General features: G+C 38.1%; 2 protein-coding genes across 6 annotated transcripts; one reads left to right on the top strand and one right to left on the bottom strand.

The window, feature by feature from the left end:
* Positions 1-396: 396 nt before the first annotated feature.
* LOC127699070 (uncharacterized) lies at positions 397-23,078 on the bottom strand. The gene is made up of 7 exons (XM_052202810.1): positions 23,058-23,078; positions 22,570-22,949; positions 2,874-3,036; positions 2,347-2,517; positions 1,817-1,932; positions 1,448-1,565; positions 397-601 (listed from the first exon to the last, which is right to left on the bottom strand). Exons 1-7 carry the CDS (start codon positions 23,076-23,078, stop codon positions 521-523), a joined length of 1,050 nt encoding a protein of 349 aa, XP_052058770.1. The 3' UTR covers positions 397-520.
* LOC127737336 (uncharacterized) lies at positions 4,951-10,360 on the top strand. 5 transcript variants are annotated; one of them, XM_052247939.1, is made up of 3 exons: positions 4,951-6,186; positions 7,963-8,961; positions 9,104-10,345. In XM_052247939.1, the coding sequence occupies exons 1-3, from the start codon at positions 4,963-4,965 to the stop codon at positions 9,275-9,277; spliced, it is 2,397 nt and encodes a 798-aa protein (XP_052103899.1). In that variant the 5' UTR covers positions 4,951-4,962; the 3' UTR covers positions 9,278-10,345. The 5 variants fall into 5 exon arrangements, with proteins under 5 accessions (XP_052103899.1, XP_052103902.1, XP_052103898.1 ...); XM_052247938.1 differs by having other exon boundaries at positions 6,053-7,820; positions 9,104-10,360; XM_052247942.1 differs by lacking the exon at positions 7,963-8,961 and having other exon boundaries at positions 9,104-10,343.
* Positions 23,079-23,320: the final 242 nt, after the last annotated feature.

The raw sequence follows: 23,320 nt of genomic DNA, 5'->3' as shown, positions 1-23,320 counted from the left end.
TAAAATTAGGAAAAGTTATGTTTTCTTTTTAATTGTTTGATTGTCCATCTGTGATATGGTGTCTTACATTTTTGTCTCTTCATCTGTTTGTACAAATTCCATGGATTGTATGGTACATTTGTGTTCTGATGTTTTTTGTTTGTTTATAAACCTGCGGTATTTTTCTCCTTGATATCAATAGACAGTAACTGTACATATTTCGTGTATTAACTATAGAACATTCATGCACATTAAAAATGTGTACACTGTAACAAAAAGTCAGTTTCAAATTACCAATATGAAAAAAATCATTAAGGACATAAGGTGAAGAAACACACTCTTCTTCGTTCATTAAAAAATTCATGCATTGGTCATTATTATATTGGCAAAGCATATGAAATTTAATACATCAAACAATGAAATTAAAACATTTATTAAAGAATTAAAACAATGATAAAAAAATGTAAAAACTAATCTTTATAAAAATTTTTAAAAAAATAATATATTGCTGCATCTTGGAGTGTCATTAACAATACAACTCTTAATGACAATTTTCTAGTGCTGGAGACAGCTTAAATGCTTTCCTATAAAATTCTGAAGCTTTCATGCAATCTCCCATGCCCTGAAAAAAAAAAAAAAAGATGTATAACAAGTGAAACTGCGAGCTACTGCTCACTGATGATACCTCCGCCACAACTGGATTAATTTTAATAGTGTAAAAATATGCAAGTGTTCGGTAAACAGGAAGTTGTCGAGTGATGAATCTGAAAACGCATCACACGGTACAGCTGACTTGTATAAACCCTAAAACCAAATTTCAGAAATCCTTATGATGTAGTTCCTGAGAAAGATGCGACGAAAAATATTCATGGGACGGATGGACGGACTGACGGATGGATGGACGGACAGACAGAGGTTAAACAGTATACCCCCACTTTTTTAAGGCGGGGGTATAATAATTCTCTGTTCTAATATTGAGTACCACAAAAATACTAGTTACAACAAAATTTCAAAATACAAGTTGTATAATAGCACAATGGTTTCATTCAACTTGGCCTTCTTTTGATTGAACCATGACTATTGAACTATAGGCGTTTTCCATGAATTTTGAGCTGTTATTTGATATTTGATTATGTTGTAAGTAATTTTGGATCTCAAATTAATTTTGTTCCAAACAACAAACTTTTGATTTAATAATAGCCTTGGGGAAACACCGTTCGTAGAACCCTTCACGATATCTTTCATATATTAATTAGACAGTTCATATATTTACTATTGCTTCTCGGACATTACTGTATGTACTTCAATTAAAAAAACATAAATCTCACACATTCGGGGGGTGAACATTCAATGTCTGTCTTGAATTCTGGGAATTTTTACTTAAGTTTTTTACTTCAAATTTACACTATTGATAATTGAAGGCGTTGCAGCCGTATATTACACGTATACTGAAAGGTAAAAATATAACCTCTAGTCTTTCTGCCTCTTGTAAAAGCTGTAAAGCCTTTTCTTCTTTTTCGTCCATTGTTTTGTCACCACATCTCTTATACATTATATCTGTTCGTAAAATATATTTCGTCCCATCTCTGAAAATAAAACCGATAAAATGTAGCGACCAAACTCGATACCACAATTCATCTTAATTAGTCAAAAACTGTTGTGCCAACACTGCCTGTTGTTTTGAACCTGCAGAGATTTCAAAGAAAGACCACCTTTTCATATAGTTCCTATTAATTCTCGTCTGAATTTAATAACTTATAATTTGAGTCATTCGTTATACAAAAAATATTAAACTCCTTTCACTATCAAAACAACTAAATGTATACAAATATATTACCTTACTTTCTGGCCTTCGTGTAATCTTTGATGATTAAACAAAATTGCCATTCCTGGATGCGGATGAATTCTTTCAAGAATATTTTTGTCTTCAGCACAATATTTGCCATTTGCATCCTATAAAATTCCATAATGTTTTAAATAAACTCATCGTAGATACCAGGATTAAAATTTTATACTCTAGACGCGCGTTTTGTCTACAAAAGACTCATTAGTAACTCTCGAATGAAAGTTAAAAAGGTAAAAAAAATTACGAAGTTGAAGAGCATCGGGGACCAAAATTTCGAAACGTTTTGCCAAATACAGCTAAGGTTAAATGTGAACATAATACATATTTCATGTTCACCGCTTAGTTATTCGTAATGAATATAGGTATGAAAGAAGATGTCAGAACATCATTTCAAATGGAAGGGGACAAGAAGATGTTGTTTTCCAAAACCAAATAATGGTAAGAAAATTCAGCTAAAATAAAATACCCGGTAAATTAAATGTATATCACCAGTTAAATAACTCAAATACTATCCATATTACCTTGTATAAAGTCTGATTCTCATTTACAAATTGTGTGCAACCATCTTGGAATTCATTATTTAGATACAACATAAATGTTTTCAATGACCTTTCATGAGAACTTTTTGCATAAAAGCCATCGTAATGCGGCGCAAAGTGGCCTCCTGGGTAGTATCTACATAGTCTGAAAATCTGGAAAATATAAAATATATGATACTTTCTTGATATGGTTAGATTACGTCTGATAAATTTAACAATCAAATGTTCTTCGGCAACATCTTTCCCAGTGACATATGCTGAGTAATGAAGACACTAATATTTTTTAATACCAGGAAAAGTCTGAATTGGTTCTTTAGATCTTATAATAGATCTACATGAAGGTAGTATAGGAAGAGCTATCTTTTTGATTCAATACAATATAATATGAAAAATAAAATTGTCTCTTGTACATGTATTACAATCCGATGTAACGTATTCAGTGCAATGTCGCACTTCATGCATAATTCTGGTTTTTAACTTTGGTAGTGATATAAAACATTTATACTTACATTATTTAAACCGCATGGTTCCCATTTTCCTTTCAGTAAAAATGGTATACCATGTATATGTTGGGATTTGGGGTCTTTGGTTTCGGTAAACTCTATTGGTTTCAAATAATCTTTAATTCGGTCCCAAAGAAACTGTGCAACATCTGGATTGTTCAAAGTTATCCTGGAAAATATATTGGACAGTACGTTAATAATAACAATGACTTTGTCAATAATGTAAACCGATTTGTGAGTATGTATGTGTGTGTGTGTGGTTGCTTTTGATGCGTCTCGTTCGTGTACTGTCCTTTGGATATCGATTTTTCAATCCACTTCAGCATTATTGCTTCCGTATTTTAATCTTCTATTGCTTTTATGGGCAATTGCACTTGTTATAGTTTGTGTAGTTTTGTTCTCTGATCTTCTCTGGCGAGAAGTTTCATGAGAAGATGGACATACAAAAATACAGGTGTCAACATTGCTTTTTGTCTAACAGATAGGCTATTAACATTCTAATGTTGTGCTGTCCCAGGTAAGTGTAGCGATTAACATTCAAAAACATGTTTAACACCGCCAAATACTGTATGTATGCCTGTCCCAACTTATGATTCTTTATTTCGGTGGTTGACGTTTGCTGCTGCTCTTCTAACCATTCCATATGAGTTTCACTGATCTACATTGTACACAGTTACCATTTGATCTTTTATAACTCTGACTAGACAAGTGGCAACAGATTGGTGGTTAATAACCTCTTCAAGTATCGATACAGATCCAGAATGTTTAGAATTTATGATATTTCTTCTCTACATATATATAAATTTGTTGAACTGTTTGTCTTTTCGTCATCTTTCAAGGCGTGTTCTGCTATGGCGTTTTCTCTTCCACTTATTAGTTTGCGCTATGATTGTCCCCTTGGTATCTTGTGTTCTGCTATGGCGTTTTCTCTTCCACTTATTAGTTTGCGCTATGATTGTCCCCTTGGTATCTTGTGTTTTGCTCTGGCGTTGTTAGTGTCTCTTCCACTATTAGTATGCGCTATGATTGTCCCCTTGGTATCTTGTGTTTTGCTATGGCGTTGTCGGTGTCTCTTCCACTTATTAGTATGCGCTTTGATTGTCCCCTTGGTATCTTGTGTTTTGCTATGGCGTTGTCAGTGTCTCATCCACTTATTAGTATGCGCTTTGATTGTCCCCTTGGTATCTTGTGTTTTGCTATGGCGTTGTCAGTGTCTCTTCCACTTATTAGTATGCGCTTTGATTGTCCCCTTGGTATCTTGTGTTTTGCTATGGCGTTGTCAGTGTCTCTTCCATTTATTAGTATGCACTTTGATTGTCTTCTTCGTATCTTGTGTTTTGCTATGGCGTTGTCAGTGTCTCTGCCACTTATTAGTATGCGCTTTGATTGTCCACTTGGTATCTTGTGTTTTGCTATGGCGTTGTCAGTGTCTCTTCCACTTATTAGTATGCGCTTTGATTGTCCCCTTGGTGTCTTGTGTTCTGCTATGGCGTTGTCAGTGTCTCTGCCACTTATTAGTATGCGCTTTGAATGTCTCCTTGGTATCTTGTGTTTTGCTATGGCGTTGTCAGTGTCTCTGCCACTTATTAGTATGCGCTTTGATTGTCCCCTTGGTATCTTGTGTTTTGCTATGGCGTTGTCAGTGTCTCTTCCACTTATTAGTATGCGCTTTGAATGTCCCCTTGGTATCTTGTGTTTTGCTATGGCGTTGTCAGTGTCTCTTCCACTTATTAGTATGCGCTTTGAATGTCCCCTTGGTATTTTGTGTTTTGCTATGGCGTTCTCAGTGTCTCTTCCACTATTAGTATGCGCTATGATTGTCCCCTTGGTATCTTGTGTTTTGCTATGGCGTTGTTAGTGTATCTTCCACTTATTAGTATGCGCTTTGAATGTCCCCTTGGTATCTTGTGTTCTGCTATGGCGTTGTCAGTGTCTCTTCCACTTATTAGTATGCGCTTTGATTGTCCCCTTGGTATCTTGTGTTTTGCTATGGCGTTGTTAGTGTCTCTTCCACTTATTAGTATGCGCTTTGATTGTCCCCTTGGTATCTTGTGTTTTGCTATGGCGTTGTCTCTTCCACTTATTAGTATGCACTATGAATGTCCCCTTGGTATCTTGTGTTTTGCTATGGCGTTGTCTCTTCCACTTATTAGTATGCGCTTTGATTGTCCCCTTGGTATCTTGTGTTTTGCTATGGCGTTGTCAGTGTCTCTTCCACTTATTAGTATGCTCTTTGATTGTCCCCTTGGTATCTTGTGTTTTGCTATGGCGTTGTCAGTGTCTCTTCCACTTATTAGTATGCGCTTTGATTGTCCCCTTGGTATCTTGTGTTTTGCTATGGCGTTGTCAGTGTCTCTTCCACTTATTAGTATGCGCTTTGATTGTCCCCTTGGTGTCTTGTGTTTTGCTATGGCGTTGTCAGTGTCTCTTCCACTTATTAGTATGCGCTTTGATTGTCCCCTTGGTGTCTTGTGTTTTGCTATGGCGTTGTCAGTGTCTCATCCACTTATTAGTATGCGCTTTGATTGTCCCCTTGGTATCTTGTGTTTTGCTATGGCGTTGTCAGTGTCTCATCCACTTATTAGTATGCGCTTTGATTGTCCCCTTGGTATCTTGTGTTTTGCTATGGCGTTGTCAGTGTCTCTTCCATTTATTAGTATGCACTTTGATTGTCTTCTTGGTATCTTGTGTTTTGCTATGGCGTTGTCAGTGTCTCTTCCACTTATTAGTATGCGCTTTGATTGTCCTCTTGGTATCTTGTGTTTTGCTATGGCGTTGTCAGTGTCTCTTCCACTTATTAGTATGCGCTTTGATTGTCCCCTTGGTGTCTTGTGTTCTGCTATGGCGTTGTCAGTGTCTCTGCCACTTATTAGTATGCGCTTTGAATGTCCCCTTGGTATCTTGTGTTTTGCTATGGCGTTGTCAGTGTCTCTTCCACTTATTAGTATGCGCTTTGATTGTCCCCTTGGTATCTTGTGTTTTGCTATGGCGTTGTCAGTGTCTCTGCCACTTATTAGTATGCGCTTTGATTGTCCCCTTGGTATCTTGTGTTTTGCTAAGGCGTTGTCAGTGTCTCTGCCACTTATTAGTATGCCCTTTGATTGTCCCCTTGGTATCTTGTGTTTTTTGTCAGTGTCTCTTCCACTTATTAGTATGCGCTTTGATTGTCCCCTTGGTATCTTGTGTTTTGCTATGGCGTTGTCAGTGTCTCTTCCACTTATTAGTATGCGCTTTGAATGTCCCCTTGGTATCTTGTGTTTTGCTATGGCGTTGTCAGTGTCTCTTCCACTTATTAGTATGCGCTTTGAATGTCCCCTTGGTATCTTGTGTTTTGCTATGGCGTTGTCAGTGTCTCTTCCACTATTAGTATGCGCTATGATTGTCCCCTTGGTATCTTGTGTTTTGCTATGGCGTTGTCAGTGTATCTTCCACTTATTAGTATGCGCTATGATTGTCCCCTTGGTATCTTGTGTTTTGCTATGGCGTTGTTAGTGTATCTTCCACTTATTAGTATGCGCTTTGAATGTCCCCTTGGTATCTTGTGTTCTGCTATGGCGTTGTCAGTGTCTCTTCCACTTATTAGTATGCGCTTTGATTGTCCCCTTGGTATCTTGTGTTTTGCTATGGCGTTGTTAGTGTCTCTTCCACTTATTAGTATGCGCTTTGATTGTCCCCTTGGTATCTTGTGTTTTGCTATGGCGTTGTCTCTTCCACTTATTAGTATGCACTATGAATGTCCCCTTGGTATCTTGTGTTTTGCTATGGCGTTGTCTCTTCCACTTATTAGTATGCGCTTTGATTGTCCCCTTGGTATCTTGTGTTTTGCTATGGCGTTGTCAGTGTCTCTTCCACTTATTAGTATGCTCTTTGATTGTCCCCTTGGTATCTTGTGTTTTGCTATGGCGTTGTCAGTGTCTCTTCCACTTATTAGTATGCGCTTTGATTGTCCCCTTGGTATCTTGTGTTTTGCTATGGCGTTGTCAGTGTCTCTTCCACTTATTAGTATGCGCTTTGATTGTCCCCTTGGTGTCTTGTGTTTTGCTATGGCGTTGTCAGTGTCTCTTCCACTTATTAGTATGCGCTTTGATTGTCCCCTTGGTGTCTTGTGTTTTGCTATGGCGTTGTCAGTGTCTCATCCACTTATTAGTATGCGCTTTGATTGTCCCCTTGGTATCTTGTGTTTTGCTATGGCGTTGTCAGTGTCTCATCCACTTATTAGTATGCGCTTTGATTGTCCCCTTGGTATCTTGTGTTTTGCTATGGCGTTGTCAGTGTCTCTTCCATTTATTAGTATGCACTTTGATTGTCTTCTTGGTATCTTGTGTTTTGCTATGGCGTTGTCAGTGTCTCTGCCACTTATTAGTATGCGCTTTGATTGTCCTCTTGGTATCTTGTGTTTTGCTATGGCGTTGTCAGTGTCTCTTCCACTTATTAGTATGCGCTTTGATTGTCCCCTTGGTGTCTTGTGTTCTGCTATGGCGTTGTCAGTGTCTCTGCCACTTATTAGTATGCGCTTTGAATGTCCCCTTGGTATCTTGTGTTTTGCTATGGCGTTGTCAGTGTCTCTTCCACTTATTAGTATGCGCTTTGATTGTCCCCTTGGTATCTTGTGTTTTGCTATGGCGTTGTCAGTGTCTCTGCCACTTATTAGTATGCGCTTTGATTGTCCCCTTGGTATCTTGTGTTTTGCTAAGGCGTTGTCAGTGTCTCTGCCACTTATTAGTATGCCCTTTGATTGTCCCCTTGGTATCTTGTGTTTTTTGTCAGTGTCTCTTCCACTTATTAGTATGCGCTTTGATTGTCCCCTTGGTATCTTGTGTTTTGCTATGGCGTTGTCAGTGTCTCTTCCACTTATTAGTATGCGCTTTGAATGTCCCCTTGGTATCTTGTGTTTTGCTATGGCGTTGTCAGTGTCTCTTCCACTTATTAGTATGCGCTTTGAATGTCCCCTTGGTATCTTGTGTTTTGCTATGGCGTTGTCAGTGTCTCTTCCACTATTAGTATGCGCTATGATTGTCCCCTTGGTATCTTGTGTTTTGCTATGGCGTTGTCAGTGTATCTTCCACTTATTAGTATGCGCTTTGATTGTCCCTAGGTATCTTGTGTTTTGCTATGGCGTTGTCAGTGTCTCTTCCACTTATTAGTATGCGCTTTGAATGTCCCCTTGGTATCTTGTGTTCTGCTATGGCGTTGTCAGTGTCTCTTCCACTTATTAGTATGCGCTTTGATTGTCCCCTTGGTGTCTTGTGTTTTGCTATGGCGTTGTCAGTGTCTCATCCACTTATTAGTATGCGCTTTGATTGTCCCCTTGGTATCTTGTGTTTTGCTATGGCGTTGTCAGTGTCTCATCCACTTATTAGTATGCGCTTTGATTGTCCCCTTGGTATCTTGTGTTTTGCTATGGCGTTGTCAGTGTCTCTTCCATTTATTAGTATGCACTTTGATTGTCTTCTTGGTATCTTGTGTTTTGCTATGGCGTTGTCAGTGTCTCTGCCACTTATTAGTATGCGCTTTGATTGTCCTCTTGGTATCTTGTGTTTTGCTATGGCGTTGTCAGTGTCTCTTCCACTTATTAGTATGCGCTTTGATTGTCCCCTTGGTGTCTTGTGTTCTGCTATGGCGTTGTCAGTGTCTCTGCCACTTATTAGTATGCGCTTTGAATGTCCCCTTGGTATCTTGTGTTTTGCTATGGCGTTGTCAGTGTCTCTTCCACTTATTAGTATGCGCTTTGATTGTCCCCTTGGTATCTTGTGTTTTGCTATGGCGTTGTCAGTGTCTCTGCCACTTATTAGTATGCGCTTTGATTGTCCCCTTGGTATCTTGTGTTTTGCTAAGGCGTTGTCAGTGTCTCTGCCACTTATTAGTATGCCCTTTGATTGTCCCCTTGGTATCTTGTGTTTTTTGTCAGTGTCTCTTCCACTTATTAGTATGCGCTTTGATTGTCCCCTTGGTATCTTGTGTTTTGCTATGGCGTTGTCAGTGTCTCTTCCACTTATTAGTATGCGCTTTGAATGTCCCCTTGGTATCTTGTGTTTTGCTATGGCGTTGTCAGTGTCTCTTCCACTTATTAGTATGCGCTTTGAATGTCCCCTTGGTATCTTGTGTTTTGCTATGGCGTTGTCAGTGTCTCTTCCACTATTAGTATGCGCTATGATTGTCCCCTTGGTATCTTGTGTTTTGCTATGGCGTTGTCAGTGTATCTTCCACTTATTAGTATGCGCTTTGATTGTCCCTAGGTATCTTGTGTTTTGCTATGGCGTTGTCAGTGTCTCTTCCACTTATTAGTATGCGCTTTGAATGTCCCCTTGGTATCTTGTGTTCTGCTATGGCGTTGTCAGTGTCTCTTCCACTTATTAGTATGCGCTTTGATTGTCCCCTTGGTATCTTGTGTTTTGCTATGGCGTTGTTAGTGTCTCTTCCACTTATTAGTATGCGCTTTGATTGTCCCCTTGGTATCTTGTGTTTTGCTATAGCGTTGTCAGTGTCTCTTCCACTTATTAGTATGCGCTTTGATTGTCCCTTTGGTGTCTTGTGTTTTGCTATGGCGTTGTCAGTGTCTCTTCCACTTATTAGTATGCGCTTTGATTGTCCCCTTGGTGTCTTGTGTTTTGCTATGGCGTTGTCAGTGTCTCTTCCACTTATTAGTATGCGCTTTGATTGTCCCCTTGGTATCTTGTGTTTTGCTATGGCGTTGTCAGTGTCTCTTCCACTTATTAGTATGCGCTTTGATTGTCCCCTTGGTGTCTTGTGTTTTGCTATGGCGTTGTCAGTGTCTCTTCCACTTATTAGTATGCGCTTTGATTGTCCCCTTGGTATCTTGTGTTTTGCTATGGCGTTGTTAGTGTCTCTTCCACTTATTAGTATGCGCTTTGATTGTCCCCTTGGTATCTTGTGTTTTGCTATGGCGTTGTCTCTTCCACTTATTAGTATGCGCTATGAATGTCCCCTTGGTATCTTGTGTTTTGCTATGGCGTTGTCTCTTCCACTTATTAGTATGCGCTTTGATTGTTTCCTTGGTATCTTGTGTTTTGCTATGGCATTGTCAGTGTCTCTTCCACTTATTAGTATGCTCTTTGATTGTCCCCTTGGTATCTTGTGTTTTGCTATGGCGTTGTCAGTGTCTCTTCCACTTATTAGTATGCGCTTTGATTGTCCCCTTGGTGTCTTGTGTTTTGCTATGGCGTTGTCAGTGTCTCTTCCACTTATTAGTATGTGCTTTGATTGTCCCCTTGGTGTCTTGTGTTTTGCTATGGCGTTGTCAGTGTCTCTTCCACTTATTAGTATGCGCTTTGATTGTCCCCTTGGTATCTTGTGTTTTGCTATGGCGTTGTCAGTGTCTCTTCCACTTATTAGTATGCTCTTTGATTGTCCCCTTGGTATCTTGTGTTTTGCTATGGCGTTGTCAGTGTCTCTTCCACTTATTAGTATGCGCTTTGATTGTCCCCTTGGTATCTTGTGTTTTGCTATAGCATTGTCAGTGTCTCTGCCACTTATTAGTATGCGCTTTGATTGTCCTCTTGGTATCTTGTGTTTTGCTATGGCGTTGTCAGTGTCTCTTCCACTTATTAGTATGCGCTTTGATTGTCCCCTTGGTGTCTTGTGTTCTGCTATGGCGTTGTCAGTGTCTCTGCCACTTATTAGTATGCGCTTTGAATGTCCCCTTGGTATCTTGTGTTTTGCTATGGCGTTGTCAGTGTCTCTTCCACTTATTAGTATGCGCTTTGATTGTCCCCTTGGTATCTTGTGTTTTGCTATGGCGTTGTCAGTGTCTCTGCCACTTATTAGTATGCGCTTTGATTGTCCCCTTGGTATCTTGTGTTTTGCTAAGGCGTTGTCAGTGTCTCTGCCACTTATTAGTATGCCCTTTGATTGTCCCCTTGGTATCTTGTGTTTTTTGTCAGTGTCTCTTCCACTTATTAGTATGCGCTTTGATTGTCCCCTTGGTATCTTGTGTTTTGCTATGGCGTTGTCAGTGTCTCTTCCACTTATTAGTATGCGCTTTGAATGTCCCCTTGGTATCTTGTGTTTTGCTATGGCGTTGTCAGTGTCTCTTCCACTTATTAGTATGCGCTTTGAATGTCCCCTTGGTATCTTGTGTTTTGCTATGGCGTTGTCAGTGTCTCTTCCACTATTAGTATGCGCTATGATTGTCCCCTTGGTATCTTGTGTTTTGCTATGGCGTTGTCAGTGTATCTTCCACTTATTAGTATGCGCTTTGATTGTCCCTAGGTATCTTGTGTTTTGCTATGGCGTTGTCAGTGTCTCTTCCACTTATTAGTATGCGCTTTGAATGTCCCCTTGGTATCTTGTGTTCTGCTATGGCGTTGTCAGTGTCTCTTCCACTTATTAGTATGCGCTTTGATTGTCCCCTTGGTGTCTTGTGTTTTGCTATGGCGTTGTCAGTGTCTCATCCACTTATTAGTATGCGCTTTGATTGTCCCCTTGGTATCTTGTGTTTTGCTATGGCGTTGTCAGTGTCTCATCCACTTATTAGTATGCGCTTTGATTGTCCCCTTGGTATCTTGTGTTTTGCTATGGCGTTGTCAGTGTCTCTTCCATTTATTAGTATGCACTTTGATTGTCTTCTTGGTATCTTGTGTTTTGCTATGGCGTTGTCAGTGTCTCTGCCACTTATTAGTATGCGCTTTGATTGTCCTCTTGGTATCTTGTGTTTTGCTATGGCGTTGTCAGTGTCTCTTCCACTTATTAGTATGCGCTTTGATTGTCCCCTTGGTGTCTTGTGTTCTGCTATGGCGTTGTCAGTGTCTCTGCCACTTATTAGTATGCGCTTTGAATGTCCCCTTGGTATCTTGTGTTTTGCTATGGCGTTGTCAGTGTCTCTTCCACTTATTAGTATGCGCTTTGATTGTCCCCTTGGTATCTTGTGTTTTGCTATGGCGTTGTCAGTGTCTCTGCCACTTATTAGTATGCGCTTTGATTGTCCCCTTGGTATCTTGTGTTTTGCTAAGGCGTTGTCAGTGTCTCTGCCACTTATTAGTATGCCCTTTGATTGTCCCCTTGGTATCTTGTGTTTTTTGTCAGTGTCTCTTCCACTTATTAGTATGCGCTTTGATTGTCCCCTTGGTATCTTGTGTTTTGCTATGGCGTTGTCAGTGTCTCTTCCACTTATTAGTATGCGCTTTGAATGTCCCCTTGGTATCTTGTGTTTTGCTATGGCGTTGTCAGTGTCTCTTCCACTTATTAGTATGCGCTTTGAATGTCCCCTTGGTATCTTGTGTTTTGCTATGGCGTTGTCAGTGTCTCTTCCACTATTAGTATGCGCTATGATTGTCCCCTTGGTATCTAGTGTTTTGCTATGGCGTTGTCAGTGTATCTTCCACTTATTAGTATGCGCTTTGATTGTCCCTAGGTATCTTGTTTTTTGCTATGGCGTTGTCAGTGTCTCTTCCACTTATTAGTATGCGCTTTGAATGTCCCCTTGGTATCTTGTGTTCTGCTATGGCGTTGTCAGTGTCTCTTCCACTTATTAGTATGCGCTTTGATTGTCCCCTTGGTATCTTGTGTTTTGCTATGGCGTTGTTAGTGTCTCTTCCACTTATTAGTATGCGCTTTGATTGTCCCCTTGGTATCTTGTGTTTTGCTATAGCGTTGTCAGTGTCTCTTCCACTTATTAGTATGCGCTTTGATTGTCCCTTTGGTGTCTTGTGTTTTGCTATGGCGTTGTCAGTGTCTCTTCCACTTATTAGTATGCGCTTTGATTGTCCCCTTGGTGTCTTGTGTTTTGCTATGGCGTTGTCAGTGTCTCTTCCACTTATTAGTATGCGCTTTGATTGTCCCCTTGGTATCTTGTGTTTTGCTATGGCGTTGTCAGTGTCTCTTCCACTTATTAGTATGCGCTTTGATTGTCCCCTTGGTGTCTTGTGTTTTGCTATGGCGTTGTCAGTGTCTCTTCCACTTATTAGTATGCGCTTTGATTGTCCCCTTGGTATCTTGTGTTTTGCTATGGCGTTGTTAGTGTCTCTTCCACTTATTAGTATGCGCTTTGATTGTCCCCTTGGTATCTTGTGTTTTGCTATGGCGTTGTCTCTTCCACTTATTAGTATGCGCTATGAATGTCCCCTTGGTATCTTGTGTTTTGCTATGGCGTTGTCTCTTCCACTTATTAGTATGCGCTTTGATTGTTTCCTTGGTATCTTGTGTTTTGCTATGGCATTGTCAGTGTCTCTTCCACTTATTAGTATGCTCTTTGATTGTCCCCTTGGTATCTTGTGTTTTGCTATGGCGTTGTCAGTGTCTCTTCCACTTATTAGTATGCGCTTTGATTGTCCCCTTGGTGTCTTGTGTTTTGCTATGGCGTTGTCAGTGTCTCTTCCACTTATTAGTATGTGCTTTGATTGTCCCCTTGGTGTCTTGTGTTTTGCTATGGCGTTGTCAGTGTCTCTTCCACTTATTAGTATGCGCTTTGATTGTCCCCTTGGTATCTTGTGTTTTGCTATGGCGTTGTCAGTGTCTCTTCCACTTATTAGTATGCTCTTTGATTGTCCCCTTGGTATCTTGTGTTTTGCTATGGCGTTGTCAGTGTCTCTTCCACTTATTAGTATGCGCTTTGATTGTCCCCTTGGTATCTTGTGTTTTGCTATAGCATTGTCAGTGTCTCTTCCACTTATTAGTATGCGCTTTGATTGTCCCTTTGGTGTCTTGTGTTTTGCTATGGCGTTGTCAGTGTCTCTTCCACTTATTAGTATGCGCTTTGATTGTCCCCTTGGTGTCTTGTGTTTTGCTATGGCGTTGTCAGTGTCTCTTCCACTTATTAGTATGCGCTTTGATTGTCCCCTTGGTATCTTGTGTTTTGCTATGGCGTTGTCAGTGTCTCTTCCAAATATTAGTATGCGCTTTGATTGTCCCCTTGGTGTCTTGTGTTTTGCACTGGCGTTGTCAGTGTCTCTTCCACTTATTAGTATGCGCTTTGATTGTCCCCTTGGTATCTTGTGTTTTGCTATGGCGTTGTCAGTGTCTCTTCCACTTATTAGTATGCGCTTTGATTGTCCCCTTGGTGTCTTGTGTTATGCTCTGGCGTTGTCAGTGTCTCTTCCACTTATTAGTATGCGCTATGAATGTCCCCTTGGTATCTTCTGCCTCTCCTTCATCTTTTTGTTGCAGTCATGTTCCTTTATTCATATTAAACAGACTTCAGATTTGGTAAAAGGCCAAAAATGAATTCCCCAGCCCATTAACTGGTTAGTGATGGATGCAGCTGAAGACTTTTCTAGAAAATTGGTTAACCGCGAGCTATATAAACTTAATCTGGACTTTTAAACTGAACGGATCAAGGCTGTTCGGTATTGAAAACAGTTTCTTACCCTGCCAGGAAACTCGAGATTGTTAATGAATTATGCTGATGTTCCTGCAGACAAAGTCTCTTTAACAATATCAATATATGGTGTTTATATACAAAAATCCTTATTTAGATTGTATAGTATACATGTAAGAACTTGAAATTAGTTTACCCCCAATCTGGGAATCCTGGGTAAAAATGCAAATTTCTCTCTCTCTCTATATATATATATATAAACATATTCCAATGTCTTACCATCATTCTTTCTACAGTAAAAGATGGCCTCCGAAAATATTGTGATACGCTATCTCATCTAGCGGTGTCAATCAGATGTGAATTCTTAAAAAAAACTTTAATCAAAGTCATTACATTTGTGCAAAAATAAATAAAGTTTAAATTTATCTTCAGTCTACAGCTTCTCATTTGACAGTGCATTTTTTCTGCAAAACGGGAATTGTTGATACAAATTTCTTGTTTAGAAAAATGTTACTTTGTGAAGAACTGAACACTGATCGCAACAAAAATACATGTACATCAAGGACGATATCGTCAAAATGCTAGACTTTTTGATCGAATAACTGTTTGTTGATTTGGTTGATTTACATGTATATTTCAACAAACATGCGGTATTTCAATGGGTATTTGTTGTGCATCCTACTGACCGTCTTGGTTTTTTTTAACTTAAATAAAGCAGATTTCATACAATAATTTCCCAAAGACAAAAGGAAAGAAAACAAATTCCATTTTCTATAGTTTCACTTTCAGATCTTTCAACTCGTATATCACAGTGACATTAAAATTAATGATGCTACGGAAACTAGAAAGTATGCTTCGGATCTGGATTATTTTCTTGATTTTGACACCGGATGGACGACTTCACACTAGGATATATGACAAACGTGGATTTCAGCTTTCCCACTGTAAACTTCCTATTTCTCAGCAGTAACATGCATGATATCTGCTCTATCGTTTGTCGTTAACATACCATCTCGCTCGCGTGCATGAACACATATACGGGCTTTACTAAAAACGACACTACATTATCTTTACGGTTATCATTACGAATAGGTTGACCGATACGACTTGCCTGAGTCTCTACTCAACACTTCGTGGTCTTTGATTCTTAAATACCATGACAGTCGTCTGATCGGTAAATTTACCGATTTCGTACATGTACTAATCCTAGTTGTTATATGTTGACTTAGTTTGGATTCACGTTGCATGCCCTTACACTGCTTTTAAATTGTCCAATAACCAGGAAACCCTTGTTTTTTTTCTTTTTTGCCCCTAATTCCTAAACGGTTTTAGCCATAACCCCCCAAAGCCAATCCTAACCATCCCTTTGTGGTATGGAAACTTCTGGTATAATTTCAGAGAGATCCATACACTTAAACACAAGTTATTGTCTGGAAACTAGAAAAATGCCTTTTTGGGCCTCTTTTTGGTCCCTAATTCCTAAATTGTTAGGACCATAACACCCCTGTCTTCGACGACGACGACGTGATACCAATATACGACCACAAATTTTTTTGCGGTCGTATAAAAACTTAACATTGAGCAACGAACCGAGAAAAAGAGGTCAAGGTCAAATAAAACCTGCCAGACAGACATATACACCTTACAATCATTCCATACACGAAATATAGATGACCTATTGCTTAAAACTTAAGAAGAACAGACCAAAACACAAAAACTTAACTTTTAACACTGTACCATGAAAATCAGGTCAAAGTCAAATAAAACCTGCTAGACTGACATGTACATCGTAAAATATTTCCATACACCGAATATAGTTGACCTATTGCTTAAAGTTTAAATAAAACAGACCAAAACACAAAAACTTAACTTTTACCACTGAACCATGAAAATCAGGTCAAGGTCAAATAAAACCTGCTAGACAGACATATACACCTTACAATCATTCCATACACGAAATTAAGATGACCTATTGCTTAAAGTTTAAGAAGAACAGACTAAAACACAAAAATTTAACTTTTACCACTGAACCATGAAAATCAGGTCAAGGTCAAATAAAACCTGCCAGACTGACATGTACATCGTAAAATATTTCCATATTACACCGAATATAGTTGACCAATTGCATACAGTATTAGAAAAACAGACCAAAACACAATAAAATGCTCCGCAGGGCGCAGCTTGATACGACCGCAGAGGTCGAACCCTGAACAGTTGGGGCAAGTATGGACACAACATTCAAGCTTGATACAGCTCTGAATTTGGATTGTGATTAAATATTTGACACAGCATAGGTTTCTGACACAGAATGAATGTGGTCTAAGAACTTTAAAATTTTAAATTGGACATTCACCTATTATGGTCCAATATCCAAAATCTAAATACATGGTTAGATTCAGCATATCAAAGAACCCCAAGAATTCAATTTTTGATGAAATCAAACAAAGTTTTATTTTAGACCCTTTTGACCTCAATGTGGACAAAGTTGATAACGGGGCCCAAAAATCAAAAATCTAAATACATGGTTAGATTCAGCATATCAAAGAACCCCATATATTCAATTTTTGTTGAAATCAAACAAAGTTTAATTTTGGACCCCGATTTGGACCAACTTGAAAACTGGGCCCATAATCAAAAAACTTAATACATGTTTAGATTCAACATATCAAAGAACCCTAAAAATTCAATTTTTGTTAAAATCAAACTAAGTTTAATTTTGGACCCTTTGGACCTTAATGTAGACCAATTTGAAAACGGAACCAAAAATTAAGAATCTAAATACACGGTTAGATTCGGCATATCAAAGAACCCCAATAATTCAATTTTTGATGAAATCAAACAAAGTTAAATTTTGGACCCTTTGGACCTTTAAAAACGGGGCCCAAAATCCAAAAACTTAATACACGGTTAGATTCAGCATATTAAAGAACCCCAAGAATTCAAGAATAAAACCCCATTGAAATTGATCAAGAAATAAGCAATTTATACGAAGTATCTTCTTTTGCACAATACTGTGCAATTGAATATTTCTTGCTATTGCGCAATACTGTACAATTGACAATTTCTTGCTATTGCGCAATATTGTGCTATTGGATATTTCTTGCTATTGCGCAATACTGTGCAATTGAAGATTTCTTGCTATTGCGCAATTGAAGATTTCTTGCTATTGTGCAATACTGTGCAATTGAAAATTTCTTGCTATTGCACAATACTTATTATATAATAATTTACACATCTTGTTTGGTGTGTATCTCCTACCATATCATTATTATTTGCTTTTAAATATAAATCAGAAATAACCAACTTAAAATGGAAAATTTTAAAAGAAAAAAAAAAAGAAAAAAAGAAAAAAAAAAATCCCCCCCCCCAAATTTTGTGAACCCCTTTATGATTCATCACCCCCAAACTCAATCCCAGCCTTCCCTTTGTGGTATGGTACCTTGCAGTACAATTTCAGAGATCCATACACTTGAACACAAGTTATTGTCTGGAAACTAGAAAAATGCTTATTTTTGGCCCCTTTTTGGCCCCCAATTCCTAAACGTTTAGGGCAATTACCCCCAAACTCAATTCCAGCTTTCCCTTTGTGATATGGAACCTTGTAGTACAATTTCAGAAATATCCAAACACTAACACACAAGTTATTGTCATGAAACTAGAAAAATGCTTGTTTTTGCCCCTTTTTTGGCCCCTAATTCCTAAAATTTTGAGGCAATTACCCCCAAAATCAATTACAGCCTTCCCTTTGTGATATGGAACCTTGTGGTACAATGTCAGAGAGATCCATACACTTACACACAAGTTATTGTCTGGAAGTTACAAAAATGCTTATTTTTGGCCCCTTTTTGGCCCCTAATTCCTTAACTGTTGGTACCATAACCCCCAAAATCAATCCCAACCTTCCTTTCGTGGTATTGAACCTTATGGTAAAATTTCATGGAGATCCATTGTGAATTGACTTAAACTAAAGTTAGAGTGCGAAAACCAATGTGTCTTCGGACGACGCAGGACGACGCCTGACGACGACGACGACGACGCCAACGTCATACCAATATACGACCAAAAAATTTTTAATTTTTGCGGTCGTATAAAAACTTGACTTTTACCACTGAACCATGAAAATCAGGTCAAGGTCAAATAAAACCTGCTAGACTGACATGTACATCGTAAAATATTTCCATACACTGAATATAGTTGACCTATTGCTTAAAGTTTTAGAAGAACAGACCTAAAACACAATAAATGTGGACACAGATGACGCCCCCGCTTTCATATCATATAGTTATAAAGGGACATAACTGAAGAACGGTAAAAGTGACGCTACCCAAATTTGAACTTGATCTGGGTTTTGTGGTAATAAGCATTGTGTGTAAGTCTCATAACATTTGGTTGAGGCTAACTTAAGTAGAGAACAGAAACGAAAAATTCAGCAATTTTTCTATTTGTAAACACGCATAACTCTAGAACGGTTGTGTGTAAGTTTTATAACATTTGGTTGAGACAAACTAAAGTTAGAGAACGGAAACGAAAAATTCAGCAATTTTTATGTTTATAAAGGGACATAACTCAAGAATGGTAAAAGTGTCGCCACCAAATTTCGTACTTAATCTGTATTATGTAGTAATAAGCATTGTGTATAAGTTTCATAACATTTGGTTTAGGCAAACTAAAGTTAGAAAACGGAAACAAAAAATTTGTACTTTATCTTAGTTTTGTGGTAATGAATATTGTGTATAGGTTTCATAATGTTTGGTTGGGGCAAACTTAAGTTACAGAATGGAAACTAAAAATTTTCCAATCTTTCGATTTATAAAGGGGCATAACTCAATAATGGTTAAAGTGACACTACCCAAATTCAACTTGATCTGTGTTTTATCAGTGGAAGTCAAAATTAAACATTGCATTGTATAAAGCATTGATTGTAGTTGATTCAACTATAATCATGGACAAAGGAAGATAACTCCAATTTTAATAAAATGCTCCGCTGGGGCGCAGCTTGATACGACCGCAGAGGTCGAACCCTGAACAGTTGGGGCAAGTATGGACACAACATTCAAGCTTGATACAGCACTGAATTTGGATTGTAATTAAATATTTGACACAGCATAGGTTTCTGACACAGAATGAAAGTGGTCTAAGAACTTAAAAATTTTTAATTTACCTATTCAAACCATATCATTATTATTTGCTTTTATATATACATCAGAAATAACCAATTTAAAATGGAAAATTTTAAAGAAAAAAAAGGAAAAAAAAAAAACCCTTATGATTCATCACCCCCAAACTCAATCCCAGCCTTCCCTTTGTGGTATGGTACCTTGCAGTACAATTTCAGAGAGATCCATACACTTGAACACAAGTTATTGTCTGGAAACTAGAAAAATGCTTGTTTTTTTGCCCCTTTTTGGCCCCTTATTCCTAAAATTTAGAGGCAATTACCCCCAAAATCAATCCCAGCATTCCCTTTGTGTTATGGAACCTTGTGGTACAATGTCAGAGAGATCCATACACTTACACACAAGTTATTGTCATGGAACTAGAAAAATGCTTGTTTTTTGCCCCTTTTTGGCCCCTAATTCCTAAAATTTGGAGGCAATTACCCCCAAAATCAATCCCAGCATTCCCTTTGTGATATGGAACCTTGTGGTACAATGTCAGAGAGATCCATACACTTACACACAAGTTATGTCTGGAAGTTACAAAAATGCTTATTTTTGGCCCCTTTTTGGCCCCTAATTCCTTAACTGTTGGTACCATAACCCCCAAAATCAATCCCCACCTTCCTTTTGTGGTATTGAACCTTATGGTAAAATTTCATTGAGATCCATTCACTTAAACTAAAGTTAGAGTGCGAAAACTAATGTGTCTTCGGACGAAGACGACGACGACGACGACGCCGGACGACGACGACGACGACGACGACGCCGCCAACGTCATACCAATATACGACCACAAAAATTTTTTTGCGGTCGTATAAAAATTACTTGATATTTAGAAGAAAATAAAAATTTTGCAATTTTTCCATATATAAAGGGGCATAACTCTAGAACAGTTAAAGTGACGCCACCAAAATTCAATCTTGATCTGTGTTTTGTGGTAATAAGCATTGTGTATAAGTTTCATAACATTTGGTTGAGGCAAACTTAAGTTAGAGAACGGAAACTAAAAATTTTGCAATTTTTCCATTTATAAAGGGGCATAACTCTAGAACGGTTAAAGTGACGCCACCAAAATTCAAACTTGATCTGTATTTTGTGGTAATAAGCATTGTGTATAAGGTTCATAATATTTAGTTGAGGCAAACTCAAGTTAGAGAACGGAAACCAATTTTGGGACGTACGGACGGACGGACGTACGTACAGACGGACAAGGGTAAAACTTAATGCCCCCACCGCTACGGCGGGGCATAAAAACTTTACATTGAGCAATGAACCGTGAAAATGAGGTCAAGGTCAAATTAAACCTGCCAGACTGATATGTACGTCGTAAAATATTTCCATTCATCAAATATAGTTGACCTATTGCATACAGTACTAGTATGAGAAAAAAAGACCAAAACACAAAAACTTAACTTTTACCACTGAACCATGAAAATGAGGTCAAGGTCAGATAACACCTGCTAGTTGGACATGTACACCTTACAATCATTACATACACCAAATATAGTATACCTATTGCTTATAGTATCTGAGATATGGACTTGACCACGAAAACTTAACCTTGTTCACTGATCCATGAAATGAGGTCGAGGTCAAGTGAAAACTGTCTGACAGGCATGAGGGCCTTGCAAGGTACGCACATACCAAATATAGTTACCGGTATTCTATTACTGATAATAAGAGAGAAATTAACATTACAAAAATCTTAACTTTTTTTTTCAAGTAGTCACTGAACCATGAAAATGAGGACAAGGACAATGGACATATAACAGACGGAAACTTCATATCATAAGGCATCTATATACAAACCATGAAGCATCGAGGTCTTCTACCTTATGAAATATTAAGCTTTTAAGAAGTTAGTTAACGCCGCCGCCGCCGGATCACTATCCCTATGTCGAGCTTTCTGCGACAAAAGTCGCAGGCTCGACAACTACATGTAGTATTATCCATTAACGTCACTTTCAGGGGTTCTCCTTTCGTTTTGCTCTATCTTAAAAAAAATTTCTCTTTCACTGAATAATTCAACGTTCAGTAAATATAATGTTTTTTTCTGCATTATAAACCCCAGTTTATAACTTTATACAATAGCAAAGACCTTATGAATCCTTTCAGGATTTTCCAGAAAGAAGGTTGCTGTGTACAAGGCATCGTGGACGTTTCATCATTTGGTTGATAGTTAGGACATTTATGTGTAATAGACGACCTTAAAATATGTATTAAATTCGTAGCCGAAATCTTATTAATCTTTGCTGACCCGCGCCACCATGGGTTGATTTGTCACGAGAAACACACATGACTGTTAGAGAAGCATGAACTCTTTACCTTACACACACGACTGTTAGAGAAGCATGAACTCTTTACCTTACACACACGACTGTTAGAGAAGCATGAACTCTTTACCTTACACACACGACTGTTAGAGAAGCTTGATCTCTTTACCTTACAGAAACACACATGACTGTTAGAGAAGCATGAACTCTTTACCTTACAGAAACACACACGACTGTCAGAGAAGCATGAACTCTTTATATTACCTTACAGAAACACACACGACTATTAGAGAAGCATGAACTCTTTACCTAACAAAGCATCTGAGTTCACAGTTTTCAATATTTTCGGGAATCGTCAATGAGCTTTTGAGGAATAGCTCACTTTTGCAATCTTGTAGGGAATCATCACTGAGCGTTTGAGGAATAGCTCACTTTCGCAATGTTGTGGGGAATCATCACTGAGCGTTTGAGGAATAGCTCACTTTCGTAATCTTGTAGGGAATCATCACTGAGTGTTTGAGGAATAGCTCACTTTCGCAATGTTGTAGGGAATCATCGCTGTGGATGGATAACCCACTTTCGCAATGTTAAAGGAAATCGTCACTTTTGATAGATACTACACTTTCGCAATGTTTCAATCCGAACTTGCAATAATATATGGTAATTGTTGTGTACGAAAGTCATGACTGTTGTCATTTACATGTACATTTTTTATATTATAAACAATTAGACTACTATAACAGTAAACAATTATGATAAGTTGTAAACTATAAATTACTAGTAAGATTGAATATCTTGAACTTCAAAGCAACATTAGTTTATATCGTATTGTATGCATTAAACATCTTAAGAAATGGCATAAACACATTAACTTACAATGTATCTCAAACTAAACAGACCGGAACGTCAATTTTCGTGTTTACAACGATATATATGAAAACATCTATTTTATGTCCCATACACATGTAATACATACATACTAAATACATAATACTGACCGTTGTGCGCTTCTGTATTCGTCCTTTACCCCTTTCATTCTTTCGAAACCGATCTTTTCTCCCTCGTTAATAATCGATTTACTTTCTTCTTGAGATAACACATTATATAAAAGAAACCCCTCATCACCGAAATCTGCGATGTCTTCTTTCCGAATTTTTGACTTTGATGTATTTGGTGTAAAAGAAATTGTCTTTACATCATCGATATCGCAGGCTAATTCTCCTCCTTTATTGGTATTTTCTTCCAAACCGGGTATATATTCCATTGTTATTACAGGAACATATATATTGACTATAGATATTAGATATACTGTTCCCAGGTTATTGTAAACAGAATGTTGAATGGGATTGCGCAATATTTGTTTACTTCCGAGTACATACTAATTTTAAACCATATACGGGGGGAAAAGACTCTATATTCCGGAATTTTCTGCTATGAGAAAACATCTTTCCTCATTTTCTTGCAACCTTTATTGATTTGCACACACTTCATTCATATTTGTTTGCATGCTCGCGCTTGGTTTCATTTTTACTTTTGTTGGTGTCACATTTGTCACATTTGCTCTAATATATGTGAAGTCAGGGACTTTCTATGAATGAAGTGTGTGCAAATCAAAATTGTATAAACTAAGGTTGTCTGACTTAGTCTCTCGAATAGTAAGTCGATGAATATTTGGATGTAGTGTCATATGAAGTTGATGTTTTGGTGGCCTATTTGGAATTGACCTTTCTTTGACACACATTGAGTCAG

Source organism: Mytilus californianus, unplaced genomic scaffold (genome assembly GCF_021869535.1).
Source record: "Mytilus californianus isolate M0D057914Y unplaced genomic scaffold, xbMytCali1.0.p SCAF_4, whole genome shotgun sequence".
NCBI lineage: Eukaryota > Metazoa > Mollusca > Bivalvia > Mytilida > Mytilidae > Mytilus > Mytilus californianus.
Note: the sequence above shows the minus strand (reverse complement) of the source record. Positions and strands in the feature narration are given on the sequence as shown.